This window comes from Rhagoletis pomonella, unplaced genomic scaffold (assembly GCF_013731165.1).
Source record: "Rhagoletis pomonella isolate Grant_MI unplaced genomic scaffold, Rhpom_1.0 Rhpom_scaffold_00013, whole genome shotgun sequence".
NCBI classification, from domain to species: domain Eukaryota; kingdom Metazoa; phylum Arthropoda; class Insecta; order Diptera; family Tephritidae; genus Rhagoletis; species Rhagoletis pomonella.
In genome coordinates, this window is record NW_023458567.1 from 6739951 (window position 1) to 6761400 (window position 21450).

The window sequence follows — 21450 nt, forward strand, 5'->3', positions numbered from 1 at the left end:
ATGGTAACTATATTTTATAGGTCCTCCAAAAAATCTTTAATATTAAAAAATGGTTAAATAAATAAGTGGATATTAATATTGGAAGCCTCCTGAAGTTTTCCACAGTTTCCACAGATTTCTACGAAAAGTTATTTTTTCCACATATGGAAAATTTTGAGCGCTGTGAGCACTCCCTAAATATTTTTTCATTGCAAAAAAAAAAAAAACATGGGGTTATATTTTTTCGGTTCAGAACAATCCTAGGGAGTTGCGGCATCAAAACTCCGACTTTATTGTTTTTGGACCACTCTAATGTATATGTACTGCATATGAAAATATATAAATTAAAAAATTTGGAAATAAATTAAAAAAATATATGAAAACTTTTTCAAATAAATATTTAGTTTCCTCAAATTAAAAAAAAAAAATACCAAAAAAAATCTCGAATAAAATTTGAAAAAAATTCGAAAAATCTTAAATAAACTAAGCAAATTACAAAAAAAACGAAATTTAAAAAGAATTAATTAAGTTTGAAAAGATTTCAAAAAAAATATATTAACATAAAGAAAAATTTGTACCAAACAAATTTTGGCCAAAAAAGGAAGATAAAAAAAAAGCAAGTGAAGGAATTTTGAAAAAATAGCTTATAAATATTTGTATTTTACCCTTTTTTATTAACATTAAAAAAATAAATTAATTATGTACATCAAAACTATAATCTACAATTCAAGCTGCAGGTTTCTCACTTAAAGCTCTCATAGCACCAAAAGACTTTAAACTATTCGGATTTGTCGTAGCCAACTTGTTTTTAGTTTAAAGTTTTTTTGTCAACAGAAATAAAACCAAAATTTGATTTAATTTTTTATTCAAACTGTTTTTGAGTGTAAGACAGAACTCGCTCATTCCATACTCCAGTGAATTAAAACACCATATGTATTTATGTTGGGTTGCAGCTGCAATTTGGAAATTTTTATTATTTTTTTTCACTCCATTATTTTGTTTTTTTTTTCTTCTTTCATCTCCCATGAATTTTAAGGGTTTATTTAATTAACATTGCAAATAATACAAATTTAGATAGTAAATTCTTTAGTACAATTTTCTTACGGTAATTTTTCGCTATGTTACATAATTTTCAAATATCAATGCATCGCTGTATATGTATACATTTACGCTATATATAGTTTTTTTCAATTTACATACATAATAAAAGGGTATCAACACATTAAACGAGACGTAATTGTAATATACTTTGATAACTTTGCTTTAATACTGCTGGGGAAACTCCTTTTTACTTAATTATATAATTTTTTACACTTCCCAATTGTTTGGGTGTTTCCCCCATTTTTTTTTTGCTGAATTAATTGCATTTGCTGCATGGATTGACGGTGTTGCGGGGGTGCCCGAATTGAACTCATTCTCGCACGAAATGACTGGGTTGGGTTGGAATTTGCTGACTCACACTCGACTCGCGTTTTATAGATACTCCTTCCTCTTTTTCGACCAGCATACCACTTGCCTTCACCATCGCTGCTTTCTGCTTTCTTTACTTTGTTTGCTCTTCGTCCGCTGCCTTAGTATTCGTCCTGCAGTATTTCATTGATTGTTCGGGCATTTGTTAACGTCGCCCAGAGCGGCGATTGTACGCAGGCCAGCGTGTATGCCTCGGCGTCAAGTGAACGTGATTTGCGCATTGAGTGGCGTTTCTTACTGGCGGCCCGTTTTGTGGGCGTTGTGGTGGTGTTGCTGCCATCAAAATGCGTCTCCTGCACCGATTCGGTTTTACGAATTTTGAATTTCGTTTGCGAATGTGAACGCCTGTGTGAAGCTTTGCTCGTTGTTTGTGACACTGGCGCCGCCGATGCTGCTACTGCTGCTGCTGCTACTGTTGGGGAGATTTGTAATAGGTGTTGTGGTTGTTGTAGCTGCTGTTGCTGTTGTTTTTGTTGTTTATCCACTAATTGTTAGCTTGAAAAGGACATCTTGTAGGATGAAGTCGTCTCCATGGGCGATTCGGCATTGAGTATTTCCGTTTGCGTTTGTTCTACATCGCTGCAGCGTTCCTCCACTACGGTATCGAGCTCGAGGGAGGTGAAACCCTGACTCAGGCTTCGTTCAGGACGTAAACTGATAGCTCGCGACGGTCGGTAATCTGTGTGAAGGAGAGGGAGAAAGTAAGTAGAAAAATTTAGTACGCATTCGAACAATGAAGTTACCAAGAAATAAAAAGTTAGACACCTCAACCGACTTACGATATTGGTAATTTCAAGATTTTTGGACGGTTGATTAATATATTTTCATCCTAGATTTATAACTAAATCAAAATAAACACGTATGAAGTCTCACTAAAATATCATAGTTTTAAAGCCGTTTTGTCCGTTTCAATATCGTAAATATATCTTAAGTTCTTCATAACAAACTCTGTAAAGCCCCCTGATTTTGCTTTAAATTAAGTTAAATTCATACAAAAGTTGCTTTGAAGCAAAAATCCTAATATCGTAAAATATTTATATATTGGGAATGGAAAAAATACTTTTTGAAAGTACATAAGCTTAATAGCCTTATTTCGTAATCTTGTTTTCATTTCCGTAACGCGTGGCATCAGGAAAAATTATTGTACATATTTCTAACGAAACTTTCAATATCGTTAGTATTATATCGTACGTAATTTTTTAAAGCTCGACAGGATTTTAATTATATGGGGCTTTTAAATGTAACATACTATATGTATGTATAAAATTTTAGGAGAATTTTATTTAAAAATAATTTATATCGTAAATTTGTGCTTAACTATTTTTACATACATACTTAGCACCATAAAACATAATTGTGCATACCTCTTATGAAAATTGTAATATCGTAAAAATAATATCGAAAATGTTTGCTGCTTAAAATCAATTATAATTTAAAATCTAACAACCTGAGTAGTTTTCGGACATTCTATTTTCAAAAATGTTATATCGTAAGATTTTCACATACATCCATACGTATATATGTATGTACTGAGAAAAGTGGTTCTTTAAATAATTAATACTAACTAGAAAAGACTTGTAAAACGAATTTTAGAAATGAAAATTCAATATCGTAACTTCTATTGTGTAATTAAAATTGAAATTCATATTTTCGTAGGTCTATTCATATTTAGTGTTATTGAACTTCTTAAATGAAAGACTTATTCTAAATGTACTTTTGAAATTAAATAAAACAAGGCACGAATTTACCACTTAGCATGTTTCCCAATCATAAATCTATGGAATAGACACGTTAAGTATGCAAATGATATTTGCGAATCGTGAGAAATTATAATAGAAGAAAGAAAAGTGCGGGTGGAATGAAGCAAGCAGTTTCAAATTAAGGCAGAATTGCTAAGCCACATTTTCCCACAAAACGAATAAAGTAGATAATCGATGATAAGCTGAATGAAGATTATGCGCTAGATTGGTTATGTGGTAGTGAGAAGTCTAAGAACGTAATATGTATATTTAAAATTCAGTTGTTGCCAAGGACACTCACTGAATTTCAAATACATAAATCCAATCCACCCGAAGGTGATTGCGTCAAAAATAAAAAACTATTTAAAATCTTCCCTCGCACGCAAACGAACGATTTCCGTTAAGTTCAATGTAGATGACAAAGTATTCGGAAATAAAAAATGTATTAAAAAGCGCAATAAAAATAATCCAAAATCAACGAAATGTCGACAGCACCATGTTGGGGTGATTGTTGGAGCGTATTTAAGTGCGCCTAAAAGTAGATCTGACGCGCAAATGCTATTGCGTTTGCTATTCAATTCAACTCACAGTTCCATGCACGTACAAACTCCCTGACGGCCATAAAAAAATAAAAAATTCACTGTCAACGACACGCATTCACAGTTCACAGGAAGACACATTGTCAGCGCTGCTAAAAGCCGCGAGTCATCAGCCACCAAGCGGCAGCTGGCTACTCTCATTGCTCTTGTAATTGTTGGCGGCGTTGAAGTTGTTTCCGAACCTGTCGCTGACAGCCAGATGTGCTGATGAACTCCGACATTTCGGAAGTGCCTGTTGTGGGTCATGAATGTTTCATGAACAGTAATAACAAGGAACGCGAGAGTACATAGGCAACGCACGCTTGTGTGAAACATACTTTTAGGCGCTGTGCGCCACTAAATTAAAATTGACAATTATCGACCAGTTGCATGGATAGGTAACGAGATTAAGTGAACGGTTAAATTAATGCACTTTTTTACAAATTCTAATATGAAATTAGTCCCAAAAATATTCTTAAATAATTTAAACCCAAAAGTAACGACACAGTTTTTTTAATTTTTGAAGGGAAAAAAAATTGTTTGAAGAGGGTAATATCTTTAATTGAATATCGTAATTTTTTTGTGTAAAAGGTATATTTACTTAGTACTTTTATCTAAAGATTTCAGCTGTTTTTTGACAGAGTTTAAGTCACTATTTTTTCTAATTTTTTGTGTAAAAAGTATATTTACTTAGTACTTTTATCTAAAATTTTTCAAGTGTTTTTTGGCAGACTTTAAGCAACTATATTTTCTCATATCGTAAATATGTTGCAATACAAAATTAATTGCGTTAAAAAAAATAAAAAAGCAACAATTAGAGTGTAAGAATTGTAAAATTAGTAAAATCTATCGTAAAACCCATATCGTAAAACTTATATCGTAAAATATATATGTATCGCGATTTTTCAAAATAAAATAAAGGGTATATGATACTTGATATTATAGATAAATCTCTTTTTCTCTCACTTTTTAGATGACAGTACTAAATAAAAAATACTATTACTTTTTATAATAATTTTAATTCTAAAACAGTAAAAACGCTCATATCGTATAAACGATTCCCTTATTAATAATTTTTTGTAGTTTACTGAGTGCTTTTGAAGGTCTTATTCAGCCTACCTCAAAATACCAGAAATTATTTCTAGCAAATCTTAATAAGAAAAATATTGATAGAACCATAAATCTGAACATATCGTATTTTTGCAACATTCATTTACTTTCATATCAAAAATGTCCACAAAATACTCGTAACGCATTGAAAAATACAATGTCGTAAATTATGGCTTATAAAAGTAATTTCTTTTTTATCGGCTAAGCATCCAAAGATGGTTTTTAATTCGTTGAAAACAAAAATTTTTAAATTAAACTGAAAACGTTCTAAACAGCATAATGTCGTAAGAAATATTTTATTTAAATAACAGATTCTCACAATCTATTTAACAGACACTTTTTTGGATTACCTTCTTGCACTAAAAATCTATTATACTAAATTAACAAACCAATATCGTAAGACGAAATACTTGCGTGCCACTATTTTTGCATACACAATTAGAAGTATATTATGAAAAATTTAGAAATTTCTAAATTTTGTAGCGAAAAAACATATCGTGCACTTTTTCTTCTAAAAATGTCTAATTCTAAATTTTTTGTTTTTACAATAATAGGTACTAAAATAGTGCAGCAAGCATCAGTAGCAAAGTAAAAAAACAATTAGAAAAAAGTCGATTGCACAGAGTAGAGTAAAATTGTACACAATCCTAGGGGTGTCCTTATTTTTAAAAGTCAGTTTTTCACTTACTCGTCAATTGAAAATAAGCACACCCCACTCACACATAACACTTAACAACTCACTAAGCCTATGTATGGGACTAAATCTGACCAGGCTCACAGCGTGGTCCTGCATATCGTAATTCCGACGACGATCACGTTCACGTGCCAATTTCGCGCGACGACGCAGGCAACAGATGACGAGTAAAGCCAATATGGGGAAACCGAATATACACGAAACGATGGGTATCACAATAGATTCGGGCGAAACTGCAATGAGAAGAGAAAAGAGAAAGAAAGCAAATGAAAAATATATATATAAATGGAGTAAATATTTTGTATACTGATTTGTATGTTTCGTTCTAAATATGTACATATCTACATATGTATAGAAATACTAGTCTTGTAAAATGTCGCAGCCACTTACAAACACACCTACACATACATACGTGCATTGCATATACATACATACATTTGTATAGTCTAACAGCCGCACTTGTAATTCGAATAGCACTTCCGTTTTCAACGGCATTTAATTGAGTGTAAATGTAGTGTGTGGGTGTGTGCGACTCGAATGAAAGAAAGTGCATGGTATGTGTGCATCTGTGTAAGTGTGTGTTTGCCTTGTAGTTCATTTTAATCCACTCAATTAAAATGTTTGACATTTGATCCAGCTGCGGTTGAGATTTTAAGCGGTTCTAAAAATAAGTATTTTTTCTTTAGAAGGACTGCTTGGAAGTACAATATGAGCAGCGCCTGAGTACACATGCACTTGTGTTGGAAACTTGAAATATTGTAACTTGGTGTTTTATTTTTTCGCTACTGTAAAATTTGCAAGGGAATGCGATTTTTCCTAAAATTTAAAAGCAGACATTATATTTATAAGTAAGTGGTATCCTAATACTCCGAAAAAGGAACTGATACTTGTGATTTTGGCAGACCTGTGGGGCTATTCTCAAAAGAGTAAGCGACAAATATCGTATCGCTATCGTATACTTGCGACACACACTAACACACGTCAGCTATATACAACTTTATTAAGATTTAAGAAATTAAAAATTAAGTGCCCACTTTTAAGAGGTTTTTATAGCTAGTCTGTCTTTTTTTAATCACAAATATGAAGCGAATAAAAAATAACTAATATATTTAAAGCTAAATAAAAAATGTAGAAAAAACAAGAAAGTACGTAATTTTAAAATTTTTACGACACAAAAAACATCACTTTAAAAGAAAAATTAAAAAAAAACTTGTTAAAGATAGAAGTATGAAAAAAGTTAAAATAAAAAAAAAACATTAAAACTATTTTAAAATTGCGAATTCCATAATTTCAAAAAAATATAAATATAAAACAAAATTTTTTTTTAAATTTACGGTACAAAAATCTTGAAAATTTTTAAATATTGTTGATATTTAACTTAACGATTTTATAGCTAAAACAAACTGGAAAACTAAAATAAAAACTTTTGAAAAATAAAAATTAAACAAAACATGTTTAAACCAAAATGTAAGGCAAAAAATTAGGTAGAATTTTTACATTACGAAAAAATCAAATGGAAAAATATTAAAACAAAAAATTTTTAAAATAACGATTATATAAATGCCAAAAATTTTATTCAAAAAACTGGCAAATTAAATAAAAATAAACTGAAAATATTTGAAAAATAAAACTATAATCAAACTAACAATTTTTTAAAGAAAACATTTAAACAAAAAATTAACAAACAAATACAAAAAAAATATGTTGAAACAAATAATTTTAACAATGAGAATAAAAAATAATAATACGAAAAAACATTGAAAATTAGAAATATAATGAAACTAACAATTTTTTAAAGTAACCATTTAAAAAAATTTACCAAAAAAATCACACGAAAAAATATTGCAACCAAGAACATTTGCAATGATAATAACTCTTGAATATAATGAGAATAATATACAAAAAAAAGTTTAAATCAAAAGTTCTATTAAAAAATCTGCAAATTAAAAAAAAAAATATTATGAAAATATAATGATTTAAAAAGATTTTGAAATTAAAATTGATAAGTTAAACTTAAAATTAAAGAAGTTAAGGACTAAAATATTCCAATAATAATTAAAAAAAAAAATATTGAAAATTTAAAACCTTTTAAAATGAGAAATTGGTAACGCAAAATTAAAGCAAAAATTTTAAGTAAAAAAATTTAGGAAATTAAAAACAATATTGAAAAGATTTAAGTATTAAGAAGCAACAAAATATTGAAATTAAAAATGCAAACAAAAATTTACTTTCGAATGCAATATAATTATAAAGGAAACACTAAAAAAACTAAAATAAAATGAAGTCAAACAATTTTTGTATTAAAAAAATTAACAAAAAAATATAGAACGTACATATGTAAATACACTTCAAATAGAATGAAAACAATTATGGAATGCAATTAAAAACTAAATAATAACCACAAATAGGCGAAACAAAGAAAAAAGTAAAAAAAAAAGTGAAGCACTTTCAAAAATGAAGTTTAAGGGTGACAGATGCTGAAACAAAAAAATTCAAACAAATTTTCATAAAAAAAAACTAATATTCAGATTATGTGAGGCAATATGAAATCGGGTTTATGAGGGACTACCGTGTTACTCTGCCGACATTGCATATTTTTAGGCACAGTTTTTGCCTATTTAGAAACTTTTCGCGATACAATTCTTCTATCTAGAACCCCACCGCTAAGCTTGTCGGGGTAGTATAGCAAATAATTGTATATTCCTAGGCGCTAATATTAAAACTTGTATTTTAAAGCCACAGAGACTGCCAAATGTTAGTAGATATGTGGTACCTCCAAACAAAAATTTCGCAATTTCGATATCTACATAAATACGAGTAGGACTTACATTGTCCATATAAGAGCCAAGAAGACACAAAAGTTTACCTCATTTCGTATGAAAAATTCTCAAATTCTCAAAAGCCTGCAACACATCTGGCAGCTATTGGGTTGGCAAAACAAACTGAAACTCGTTTAATTACAAGCAACCGAAACCTTGATATGCCGCCCCTAAGCAAATTAACTATGTTTACGCTGTCAACCTCATTAAATTGTGTGCGTGTTAAGTGACACAGAAAGATACTCGATATACAAATATATATATGAAACACATAAAATATGTTGCATACTTTCAAGCTCACGCTGATGCTAGCTTCAGCGACTGCGTACATACATAGCTGACTTACCACCCGCTGAAACTGGGTCGTTTATGTGACTTTTGACTTTGACGCTTCATATCTGTGCTAAATTAAATATCTACTTAACACAAATTTACCACCTACTAAAGCAAGCACATTTTTTCGTAGCCACTGACGCACAATGACATCCTCATCTGCTGTCGACGTGCACTTGTCATTCACATTAATGTAATATAACTTTTGGTTGTCAGCAGCAAAGTTTGCGATTCGCTATTTTTTTTTTTTTTTTTGGCAAATAAGTGACATTAATAACAGGCAACATGGCACGAATGTGGGGAATGAACGGCAGACCGAAAAATGGCTGCTACAAAACAAAAAAGACACTTAAAGGTAGCGCAGATACAGATGCGCCTGTAAGTATGCGGCGTTTGCTGCCATTAAAAGGTATGCTTTTAGGCGCATTAACTCCCTCTGACAAAAAACTCATCACCTTTGCGAGACATTCCAACTTTTTGTTTCCTATCTCGTCGCCGATTGTCGGCTGTCGTGGCTGACATTTGATTTTTGTCACTTTGCGGCACTACACAACTTCCTGCAATGACTGCCATACATACTGTCTGTTGCTTTGTCGTCCTTATGCCACCTATTTTCTACTTATTTATTCGAAGCATTTTTTTTTGTCTTCCTATATACAATATGCGCTTTTTACTCGCCTACTCATCAGCTGCTACCTCGTTCATTGCCCCTTAATGGCTTTGTTTTTTGTTTGTGCCTCATTTTGTTGTGGGCTCCGCTGCGCGCTGGCTGCTTGCCGCTTATCTCGGCCGTATTGATGGCGGCTGGTTGACGTTAATTGAGTTTAATGATGCATGGTGACGACAGCGGCGCGCTCCTTGGTGATGCAGCCAACTCGGCATACATCGACTTTGTTTTTCGCAATAATATTATGTTTTTGCTTTTTTATTTGCTTCTGCTTATATTAGCCTTTTTTGTTACTATTTTTAGCTTTTTATCTATTTTATCCCGCTGCCTCAGCCTAGGCTTATTATCGAGCTGGTTTTTTCAATTTCTTTTGTTGCTCATTGGCTTTGTTGTGACATGGCATTGAGCGAAATTTATAGTTATCGAAAAATTATGCAGCTTATTTCTGTTTTTTATTGCATGGAAATACATAGAGTAGTTATACTTGAAATGTTGGAGGCTAGCTCTCTTAATAGGGCGGAAAAGTTTTAAATTAGGATATCAAGCTGGCATAAAAAATTATTGAAATGAAGTGAAAAGCGCGCAAAAAATATATAAATTCTGAACGACTGTTGATTTTTAGTTAAATAGTAAATATTTCAAGGGTATTCAGTAGCGTAACTTTAACCTTGCAACATCAAACTGGAACACCAAAGTGAAGCCCGGAATTCATAAAACTTCCCTCTGGTTTGGCTACTTTTACTGTATCCTTAAGCTATATATGAAAATAGAAAGCTTTCACTCTTCGGTTGAGAGAAGCATGGTGTGCAGGTTTTCACCTAAAAATTTCATTGAGTATTGAAGTGAATTGAGGTGACATGCGTTGAACAACATAACAGAATATAACATAACACAACTTAACATAACATAACACTATACAACACAACACTACACAACGCAACACAATACAACACACCACAACATAATATAACATAACATAACATAACATAACACAGCTCAACATAACGTAACATAACATAACATAACATAACATAACATAACATAACATAACATAGCATATCATAACGTAACATAACATAACATAACATGACGTAACATAACATAACATAACATAACACAACACAACACAACACAACCCAACACAACATAACGCAACACAGTACAACATAACATAACATAACATAACATATGATAACATAGCATAACCTAAAATTTATTTATCCATCGATTTTCTTCGCTAGTAGCTTGATTTTTTTGTAAAAGAACAGGCTTTGGTACAAACTAGGAGTGCCAGTTACTGTTGAAATTCAACTGTTTTTCTAGTTTTATAAAAGCCTTGGAAAAATTTTCCAACTTAGCACGTCGTTTGATTTAAGGTACAAAATTATTTACTGGAAAATCTCCTACTTTGTAACTAAAACGTGAATAAAATTTTTTATATCTTTGAAAATTTTTGGAGGATTTTGGCAGAACATGGAATCGACCTGATACATTCCAGTTTGTCGATAAATTTCTATAGTTTGATATATATCGATAATTTGGTCAATTTCAAAATCATTAAAATCCGATAACAAATTTCGATAACCCGACTATACAGCCATATCTACGTTTTACGTGGTGAATTTGATTAGCATAAGGATATTTGAATTTATCGGCTAGTAACTTTAAATGCAACACAGCTCTTGTCAACCGCGGCCATCCATTAAAAGACAGCTCACAAATTTTGAGCAAGCTGTTTCATTTAATTTGTGTTTGAAAGCCATTAAAGGCAGAAAAAAGTGAGTTTGAGCCGCACTAACTCATAACTTGGGCAACAAACTCCCCATTTCAAATATTTCCACCTCTGCGTATTTGCTGATTCCACTCCTACAGAAATAGCAGGCCCGATAATAATTTGGGTCGAAAAGACTTCCAACAAAAAAAATAAATTTTTGTTACTGATGGATTAATGCCAACCTTATCCTCACTCAAAAACACAATTCCATGGTAATTAATCACGCTGCTTGAGGTAAATAATGTCATAAACATTATTTGCATTTATATTTCAAACGGAAAATTGATGAATTGATGTTTTGGGAAACCAAAGCTAAAAGGTTGCAAATGGGTAATCTAAGCAGAAAGGAAGTTGAAAGCGCATAAAGACAGCAAATTAGACGAGTGAAATATATGTAGCAGAGCATTTCTAAGAAAAATGTATGCCATTAAAAATACTGAAATGGTAATTAAAACCGATTTCAATAAGATTTGTGTTTGCCGAAAATATGGAAATTTAAAGATAGGTATATCGTTTGGAAAAAGGTATCATTTTCTAACAAAGTTTCTTTAACTCAGGAAATGCATGCCCTGCAAAACAGGAAAAAATAATGAAAACTTTATACAAAATCGTATTGATTTAAATTTTTTTTTTTTGTTGAAGGCGTTTTGCATTTTTTCCATTTAAAGTATTTTGGAAAAAAAAAATTTTGTATGGTAGAGACTGCGTGAAAAAAAATCCTATAATCAATGGTATTTTCTAGGCACTTAAAACTTGTACTAACAGAATTGAGAGGGCTACAAATCTGCATACTCAAAAAAATTCTAAAAAATCTGATTAAAAATTTGAAAATTTGCTGAAATTTCGCGAGTTTTGCACAATGTTTAGGAATTATATTTTTATGTTTTTTGTTGTAAAATTGATGCATATATTGTGAAAAATTTGCTGTGCCAATACTTTGTTCCAGCAGTGTACATAAATCAAAGCGAGCAGCTATTTTTGATAAATTACAAACTTGACCTTGGCAATGCGAACATATCAAAAGCACACACACTTCGAGGCTACTCATTTGCTAATTTAATTGAATTTGCCAGACAAATATCAGTGAATCGATGGAAATGGGCGACAAACGAATGAGCAGTGACTGTGAAAAATACATTTATACCAACAAATCCAATTGGAAAATTAAATTAGATGAAAGCCAAGACATGAAGCTCTTTGGCTGCTGGTGATTAGACAGCTAGAATCGGAGAGTGCCGCATATATGGGAGGGACAGTGAATCTGAGCTTTGATACATGGCGATTAAGGAAAGCGAAAAAAGCAACAGACGTCAACAAAAAGTGATTTCCGAAAGCAAAATGAAATGAAAAAGTGATTAAGGAAAAGACGAAGGCGGAACGAGAGTTATTGTATGTAAAAGGAAGTGGCTTATTGAGAGTCAACAAAGCGAATAAATGATGAATACAGAAAATAGGGCATGGATACCACAAAAATTTGTGCGTAGAACTACTAGCGTTGAGTGGAGGCGGAAGAGAAGCAGAAGCAAAGCACTAAAGCGTAATAAGTCAGACTGAGATTTGCATTGAATGCGAAAGTAGAAAACAAAAACGAATGCCCAAATCGTGAATAGGCGATTTTATGATTTTGGCCAGCAGTGGTAGGTATGATCAATGACATGAAAGAACTTGGCTGAATACGATAAGCCGGCGGGGGATGGAAATATAGTACGAGTATGTATACATTTATAGGAGATAAACCAAGCTCAGACGCATAATTTTGCTCACTTAAGCGATAATCTTTTACTTTAGTAGTACAAGTAGATAGTTTTTATAAGGTTGCCAGCCTATTTGAAAAAATGCTAAGGACATAAAATATCAAAGTTTTGGTTTTAATCGTTAAAAATCTGTGTTTTCGTTAACAAGACAAAAATACCAATCTTTTAAAGTATTTATTAAAAAATATTTTTGGAGCAGTGTTGCCACACATTTTCAAACTAAAGTTTTTTATTTTATATAATAAAAAGTATCAGTTCAATTAATGAATGAATATAAAAAAAGATTTCACTACAGATTTTTTTTTATATATTGATATGTGTTTGCCGCCTTTTTTAATTATTGCAAAATAATCAAAAATAATGTGAGATATGTATATTTTATGTATTTTTTTAACAAAGTTGCTATTAAGTTATAAGTTTGAAACTTTCAGATTTTCTGTAATTTCCATAAGTATTTAGGATTTTCTTACCAGAGTTACCACTAAGTTATAAGTTTGAAAAATTAAATTTCTAATTTCTTACGTCGTTAACAAATAATAATTTTGCTAGACATGTTGACACCAAAAAAAAAATTTGTAATCTAAAGCTTGAAGGTGTCAAGTGTCTGTCAATTGAGATGGGTTGCCATTACATTTGATATTGCCACTTGGTACAGAAACATGGTATGTAGCAATATTAAATGTAATGGCAACCCATCTCATTTGACAGACTCTTGACACTTATCCTTGCGCGTTATTTTTTTTCGATTTCCAAACCGTTGAACCGAACCGAAACCCCGATTCAAAGACCAAAAAACCCGCTTTGTTGAACCAATTCAAAAGTGAAAAAACGGTACGAACCGCTGAACCGAACCGACCAAATTTTTCATCCGGTTCACGTACCTGGTTTTAACACCGATTGGCAAATAGGAATTCTTTTTATTAATCAACCCTACCCTACAAATGTGAATAATAAAAAAATGTGGATCCAAGTCCATCCACTTTCTGAGATTTCCGCGTACAGAATAGAGATGCCAGATCGAAATAAAAAAAAATCGATTTTTAAATCGATTCGAATCGAAATAAAAATAATCGATGCAGTGAGAAATCGTCAAAAAATAAACCGATCTCCCAAGATCGATTCATATAATTAGCCAAAAACCGTATTTGCTTATTTTTCTTAAATAAACAAAATACGGCATTCGGACCCACACTGAAATTACAAACCTCATTGTGAGTATTTTTTTAAAACATGCATTGCTATAAAGGTTTAAATATCTAGATTTATCAGGTAGTAGGGATGTCGGAAAAACATCGAAATATCGCAAATATCGATGGGTTACCTCGATGCATCGAAAATTTTCCACTCGATGTATCGATGCATCGATGTTTTTTTAAAACTGACATCTCTAGTACATTTAACCGTCATTCCAGTTTTTAAATTGTACAAATAATAGTGGTGATATTGACCAAAAAAATTAAATGGCTCCAAAAAGTTCCGTTAGAAATATAATTAGCTCAGTTGCAGTAATTTATTTCAAATTTTCTACATTTTTGCTAATAACATATTTTGTTGTGAAACATTATCTGAAAATTCCTATGGAAATCGATGCATCGAAAAATATAGATGTACATTTCGATGCATCAAATCAAAGAAAAAACATCGATGTATTTTTGCCACTGACATCTCTATCAGGTAGCTAATAATCCGTAAATACCTAAGAGAAACTGACAGGTTTTTCTATATTAAGACAACTACATATATGAACATTCAACAGAAACTTCATAAACTCTTAGCGCTACTTAGGAAAATTGCAATTTTTTTCGAATTTATGTTTCATATTTCATTCCATAATTACCCTTTAAAACAAATTTAAGTATTAAGTATGTAGTTTCTATACAATGTATGCTCGATTAAATTTTCATATGAATGAAATGCCTAGCATCGACAAAACAAAAAAAAGTAGCCAAAAATCAACGATTTTTTGCAGCCACTTGAAGCTTGCCTTTTATTATACTAAAATTGAAATTGAATGGGCTACAAAACTGCATCTCCTAAATTTTTCTAGAAAATATTAATAAATTAATAATGCCGCTCACTTGGATGCTTTGTAATGCTTTATTTTTTTTAATATCATTCTGCTCCATTCTGCGCTTTGGCTTTTTTTGGTAAATACGCTAGCGCAAATACTCTAAATTACAGCTAGAGGCAATATCCAAGCCCCTTCATTTTTTTGTGCTTAAATTCAAATTTGATTTAAATTTTCTATATTTTCCAATGCAATGAGAAAAAATCGAATGTCGATTCTCGATTTTTTCGGATCGATTCACTGAAAAAACTAAAAAATCGACAAAAAATTTAATCGGAAGGCCTCGATTAATCGATATTCGATTTAATCGATTTATAAACGGCATCTCTACTGCAGAGGTGCTCGGCTTTTTATTACAGATGATACTTTTTAATAAGAGTTGGAAATTTATTCTTGAAACATTACATAGCACGTAAGTTTAGTCACACTAAACTTTACATGATACTACAATTTAAACGCTATAGAGAATTTTAATAAGTTTAATACGATATTTAGCGGATAATGTTCCACGTGACGCAGCTACCAGTGTTGATATTTTTTCAGTACAATTAATTTTAAAAAGTACAAAAGTACAATTTGCCGATTTTAAGTACAATTTCAACAGCGGGTGAAATATCCCTCATCGCTATTTATTTTGAAAAAATCTTTGCAAATGGAATTTAGCTAATGGCGATCCTGCAGAAATAGAAGTAATTGAGCAATTTGGGGTTTAAAAGTAAAAAAAAATGTATGTAAATTTCATGCGTTGAAATTAAAAATTTCTATTGAGGATTTCCATTTTATCGATAGTGATATCATTTTATGGGATTTACTTTCATTAATGTGAACTGACATATATATTGTATTAATTTTTTATCATTATTGTCTACATCTTTGACAAAATTACACGGTCACCCGGTATTTATTTTATTTTTATTTTTTAATTAATTTTAATATTTTTTTTTTATAAAATTTTAGCTCATTTTCTAACAAAAACCTTACAAATAAAAAATCAACAAAGTTTCATTTTCACAGTTTTTGTTCAGAGTTTGTAGCCCATTTATTCTAGTATAATAATCTGCAAGTTTGAAGTGTCTAAAAGACACCGTTGATTTTTGGAATTTTTTTGTTTGCGGTGTTGCGTACTTTCTTCCATATAACGAATATTCGCATTTTATTTTATGTGGATAAAAATGCGCAACACCGTTGTTGATGTTTTTCTTTCAATATTTTAAATGAAGTTTTATTTGTATAGTTTTTGTTAGACAATGCTATACTTTTATAAAAGAAAAAAATAATTATAATTAACTTGCAAAAAATATAATAAATAGCCCAAACCGCGTGACCGTAGCATTTTCTCGCGGGGTTTACTTTAAAAAATGTGACTTATAATTCAAGAATTGATTTGTGTATAATTTAAGTTAAACTGTAAGCTTAATGAAACTTGCTTTAACTTAGTTGGACTTTCTGACAAAACTGGCTATGACTCTATAGGCTAGCTCAATGATAAGTTACGTTAAATTAAGACTACACTAACCGATGATGTACAATGAATTGAAAAATAAATACACTGCAATAGACAAAAAAATTGGCTTTGTTTAGTTGCGGAAAAAGGGAGGTAATGCAGAAATGGTGAAAAGTACAATTAAGCTCAAAAAGTTGCACTTTTTGTCATTAATTTAGTGCAATTTAAAAATTTCAAATATCTACACTGGCAGATACCCGTACAATAACCATAACAACAAGCAGCGTTGAATTAAAAAACAACAGTCGAATGAAATTAAATATGAAATGTGTATCAACATTTTCAGCGACAGAAAGCCTTCATTATGCAGGTGGGAATAGATTTTCATGCAAATGTATGTAGATATATGAGGATATATGTATGAACATGAATATGAATTCACTTGAAGCGCGTGAGTGTGCGTAGCACTAAAAAGCGACGAGAGGGTGTATTCAGTTTGTAGAACAACGGCTTCATAGCTCAATAGCCTCTTGCTGATGAAGGTTATCTACCGGTAAGTGAAAGAGTCACGCAAAAGCAGGAGGATGTATAGGCGAATGATCGCCACCCACTTCACTCCATGTTGAATTGTCAGCTGAATGAGCGAATTGAATGAGCGATGGATGGGCAGGGGAATGAATGAACAGCAGCAATAGCAACAACGAATGAATGAGCACTTAAATGGGCAGATACATTGTTGTAGCACACAGCGCAGGCAACGAAGGACACGCAGCAATAAGTTGGTCTCGAGTGGAGAATGGTGGAAAGATGGCGAAATGGATGCTCAACGGATATGACGTAGCTGGTTGTTGGTAGCAGCTTTTGAATGAACGCTGGGTTGAAGTGAGACTTGAATGGAAGGTTGCATGCTGCTACATCAACATAGGCGAGCAAATGACGATGAAGGAGGCAGGGAGTGGTTTTCCGTTCCGCTTTTTGCGGAATGTTGCGTCGAATGTAATCATGCAGGGCAGAGTGCTTGTTGTTTAACGACCAGCTGAGCCTATGAAAATATTTTAACGACTCAAGTGGCGGTTTAGCATGTTGAGTAAACAGCCAAAAAACAAAAAAAAAAAAACATTAAGTACAGTTGGATGGCAGATGAGCTGAGGTAGATGATGGTGGCATATTAAGAGAGTAGAGGGTTGCTTAGGATTTACGGTTGTAAGATTGCAAGCATGCGAAGAAGAATGCAGTTCATAGTGCGCTATTTTGGCAAGCAGCTATGAGGCATTTTTAAGAAGACCATAAATTTCGAAGGTAATTTTGAAAGCATATTTCTGCCGAAAGGATGACGTGACTAAGTGCAAGCAAAAAAGGAGGTGAAGGGGGTTTTTGTGTGTTTGAAACACGACCAGAGAGATAATAACAACAGAAGCGTGGGTAGGAAACTAAATGTCTAGCCTAGAAAAAAATGTAAAATGTTATCTTCAAAAGTCTTTAAGGGTACAAAATGTTTGCCTTGAACTATTTCCACGTACCCAGTGGAAAGTTACCCGCTTCTCATGCACCCGACTTCACCTCTTAAGCTTTCATTAAAATAGTTTTAGAACTCAAAATTTAAAACAAAAACAATAATTAGCGCATCGGCCACTTGCTTTGCTAAGCTTCCCTTTGGATTGGTGGGGGGCGAATGGTAGAATGTTTTTATGAGAATCTCAAACTTGAAAACAACTTCTCTTGAGATGTTTCTCTGCCCAGCGAACGAAGCTTGGTCCTACCAAATGGTGGTGTACACCTCTAATCACTCGACCGCGACAAATTCGTAGCGCAAAAGTGGAATTTCGAAATTCAATCGTATCACTATCGTAGCAATTTTACGCGGGAAGTCAGTGTGGGGACCACAACAAAACGCTTTGCTTCGAAATGAACGGCTCCTCCGACACATGAGACACCACCTGCGCAGAAATAGAACGAACATCGAGCCATACAAAGTAGGACCCAGAAGTTACAAGCATCTGCCCAGTATATTGGTAAAGTCCTTACAACTCTCAACACCTTCGCGTATGCATCTATAGTCCTAAGATTCTCAGGCTAACCAAGTCAGGCGACGAGGAGTACAACGATAACATTACTTGTTTAGACCGCCCTACTACAACACATAAAAAGAAACGCCAGGGCGGAGTTGTTCGCATGTTGCGCATGGGAATAAGGAGAAGAGGACTCTACTGGAAGATACCCAGTATCGGAGGTATGTATATGGTGGGTGAGAAGATCATCTGCCGTGCTGTGCAGGAAACTCTACGAATGCTACCTGGGAAGGAAGAGGGCATTGCCTCCGAGCCTTCTTTAGGCAGGCAACGGGTGGGTTTTTGGCCATCGGATCCCAATTTCGGAGTCTTGCCATCGACAATGGTTCCGATTATACGTAGTCACGAGTAACGTCGATGATATTAGCTGCGAATCTGAGATGTTGTTACTCTGTGAATCATTCCGGCTTTTCACGTCTGCGTCAGCCCGCCAGAGGATGGAGAACAAAAAGGAGCTAAGCAGATATCAGAAAGCTAAAAACGGGACTGAGACCTTATCAAAAAGTACTAGAGGCCAGCTGCACTAAAAGCAAAAAAAAGGTCAAGCAACTTTTGCTGTTGCAGCAACAGCCGAACTCACACGCTATCAGGGCGGCATATTAGTTAGAGCTGGGCCCAACGAGGCGTCGAAAAGGGTCGAAAACGGTGAAACCTCAGAATTCATTCGAATCCCCCATGCATCTGCAGGTGGCCATTATCGACCAAATTGACCTTGACAGGTAAACTCAAGAAGTTTACCGGGAGTTTAAGGTATTGCCTTGATTTTCATTCACTTTCAGAGGCAATACTTTACAATTGCTATACAGTTTACAGACTGTTTAAAGTTACTTTGGTTGCCGCGAATTTTTATGTTAGCATTTTTGAGTGCCATTTTAAAATACACTTTTAAAAGACACATGAAAGAAGGAAACGAGGAGTATCATCTTTTGAAATCCGAATTCATTTAAAAGAAGCCTATAAAATATTTCATTAAAATCAGCGCAGGTAAAGTCAAACAGACAATCCGATAGTGAAAAAGTTTTGTTATTAGCTTCATAAAGCACTCCAATCCACATCACTCAGTTTTCGTTGAACGATGGTCATGAGCAAACGTTATCAACCAGCTAACAGCCTTGAGTTGCAGAGCGCTTTTGTGAGCAGCTAGCAAATGACTTAAGCTTTAGTTGGTGTTTTCTATGTTGTTGGTGTTGATTCTTTATACTACAACCCATTGCACGTTTATTTACTTTACACGACTCAGCACCCTATTTGTTGACTACAAGTGTATGCTCTATACTCTACACACTTACAGTCTCACATATTTACTAAAGCGACTACACGCTGTGCTGTAAGTTTGTTTAAAAAGGTGGTATGTGAGAGAGTGTGTACACTCACAAATAGACTTCAGTTGCGCTATAGCTGCCAGCATTCTGCTGCAACCGGTCGCCTTTGCTGACCCCCTTGGCTTTATATGCTTTTCAACTGCAGACTTAATTTTTCCAACTGAGCTGGCAATCAGCAATGCGACTGTCAGTTGCGCTGTTGCTGTTGCTGTCATTGGTGTTGGTGTTGGCGCTGGCATTAGTGTTGGCAAGCAGCAGCTAGCTTTTGTGTGATGTTCTATACATAAAAAGGGCACGTGGAAATGGAGATGGAAATGAAAATGGAAAAGGTTACATGGCTTTTATTTGAATAGTTTGCCCATATCTACATTTGTTGCACTCATTCAGCTTCTCTTCTCGCTCTGCCGCTGTTGTCTTTTGTTAGGCGGGTAGACGTGTAATCCAATCATATTGAATTTGGATTTAAGCCAAAAAGGCGCTGGGATTTTTGTATTCATAAGATTATTAGATTAGACATTTATTTAGAAAATTTTTATTGTCATCCCCGCAGATTGCGTTTACCGTTGTGAAAAAGTTTATGCCTAAGGTTGAAATGTTTTAGCTGCCAATGTGCGCCTTGTTGGTTTTTAAATGTTTTTCGTTTTTTGTTATGGAAAATTTAAGAAAAATTTGTCCAACATTTTTCATTTAATTTCAATTCTTATGCCGAATTTCCACTAGGCATTGAAATGACAAAAAATAATTTTTTCTTGAGACGTGTAAACTGATTGAAGAAATTTGTAAAAAAAAAATTCGTTTCTTTTTCTTGAACGATATTTTGTGCGAATTTTTCGTCTTTCTTGAGAACTGTATACCAAGCGTTAGGAAAGCTATTTGTATATCAACTGTATATTTTCCACTGCTTTTTAAATGGACTCCTAAAATTCAAAGTTTTTGAAATTACAAAAAAAAATGCTTGGTCGTTTTTTACTATTAAAATTAATTCTTTGACTAGTACTTTATGTTTTTAAAATTTAAATGAAAAAATTGCCAACTCAAATGTTAGCACTGTCAATATTTACCTTGCTGATTTTTTCAAATATATTTCCTAATTCAAATTACATTTTTTTTTTTGGAAAATTAAGTGAAATTTAAATTTTTCAATTCAAAGGATAAAAGCTGTAGTTTTAGTTTTTCTAAATCTTGTGAATGATACTTTTTTAATTATCTAGTAAATTTTGAAATTAAATTTTAAAACAAATTTTAAGTAAGCAATGCCATTGCTTAAAAAAAAATTTAAAAGTTTATAATTTTTTTTTTCAAGTTCTAATTATTTCTAGTTCTAAGAATTTCAATCTTTCTATAATTTTTTATTTATTTTAAATTAAATATTTAGAATTTTAAACTAATTTCAATTGCAAATCGGCCGCTGTGGTGTAGTGGTAAGTAGTGCGCACTTTCACTCATCAGCACCCGGGTTCAAACCCTGGTCAAAGCAACATCGCTCGGCCAAACACTAACATATATGTAAGCGCCAATCTATTATTATTATTATTATTCAATTGCAAAAAGCGATATTTTTTTTTTAATTAATTTCTATTTTCTTTATGAATTTTGTCTGAAACAATTGCAGCCAACAAATTTCAGGGAT

At 32.8% G+C, this 21450-nt stretch overlaps 2 protein-coding genes across 2 annotated transcripts in view; both read right to left on the reverse strand.

Annotated features, from left to right (window-relative positions):
* Positions 1–1325: 1325 nt before the first annotated feature.
* Positions 1326–1940, reverse strand: LOC118748314 (the record flags this gene model as incomplete). The annotated part of the gene is made up of 1 exon (XM_036482689.1): positions 1326–1940. A coding segment is annotated over one exon (390 nt), but the record flags the coding sequence as incomplete, so codon positions are not given.
* LOC118748680 (location of vulva defective 1-like) overlaps positions 1848–21450 on the reverse strand; it is a 29779-nt gene continuing 10176 nt past the window's right edge. The window contains exons 2-3 of the mRNA XM_036483277.1: positions 5618–5803; positions 1848–2128 (exon numbers count right to left, since the gene is read on the reverse strand). Coding sequence (XP_036339170.1) covers positions 1941–2128; positions 5618–5803 — 374 coding nt within the window. The 3' untranslated portion in view covers positions 1848–1940. The remainder of the gene's footprint in view (positions 2129–5617; positions 5804–21450) is intronic.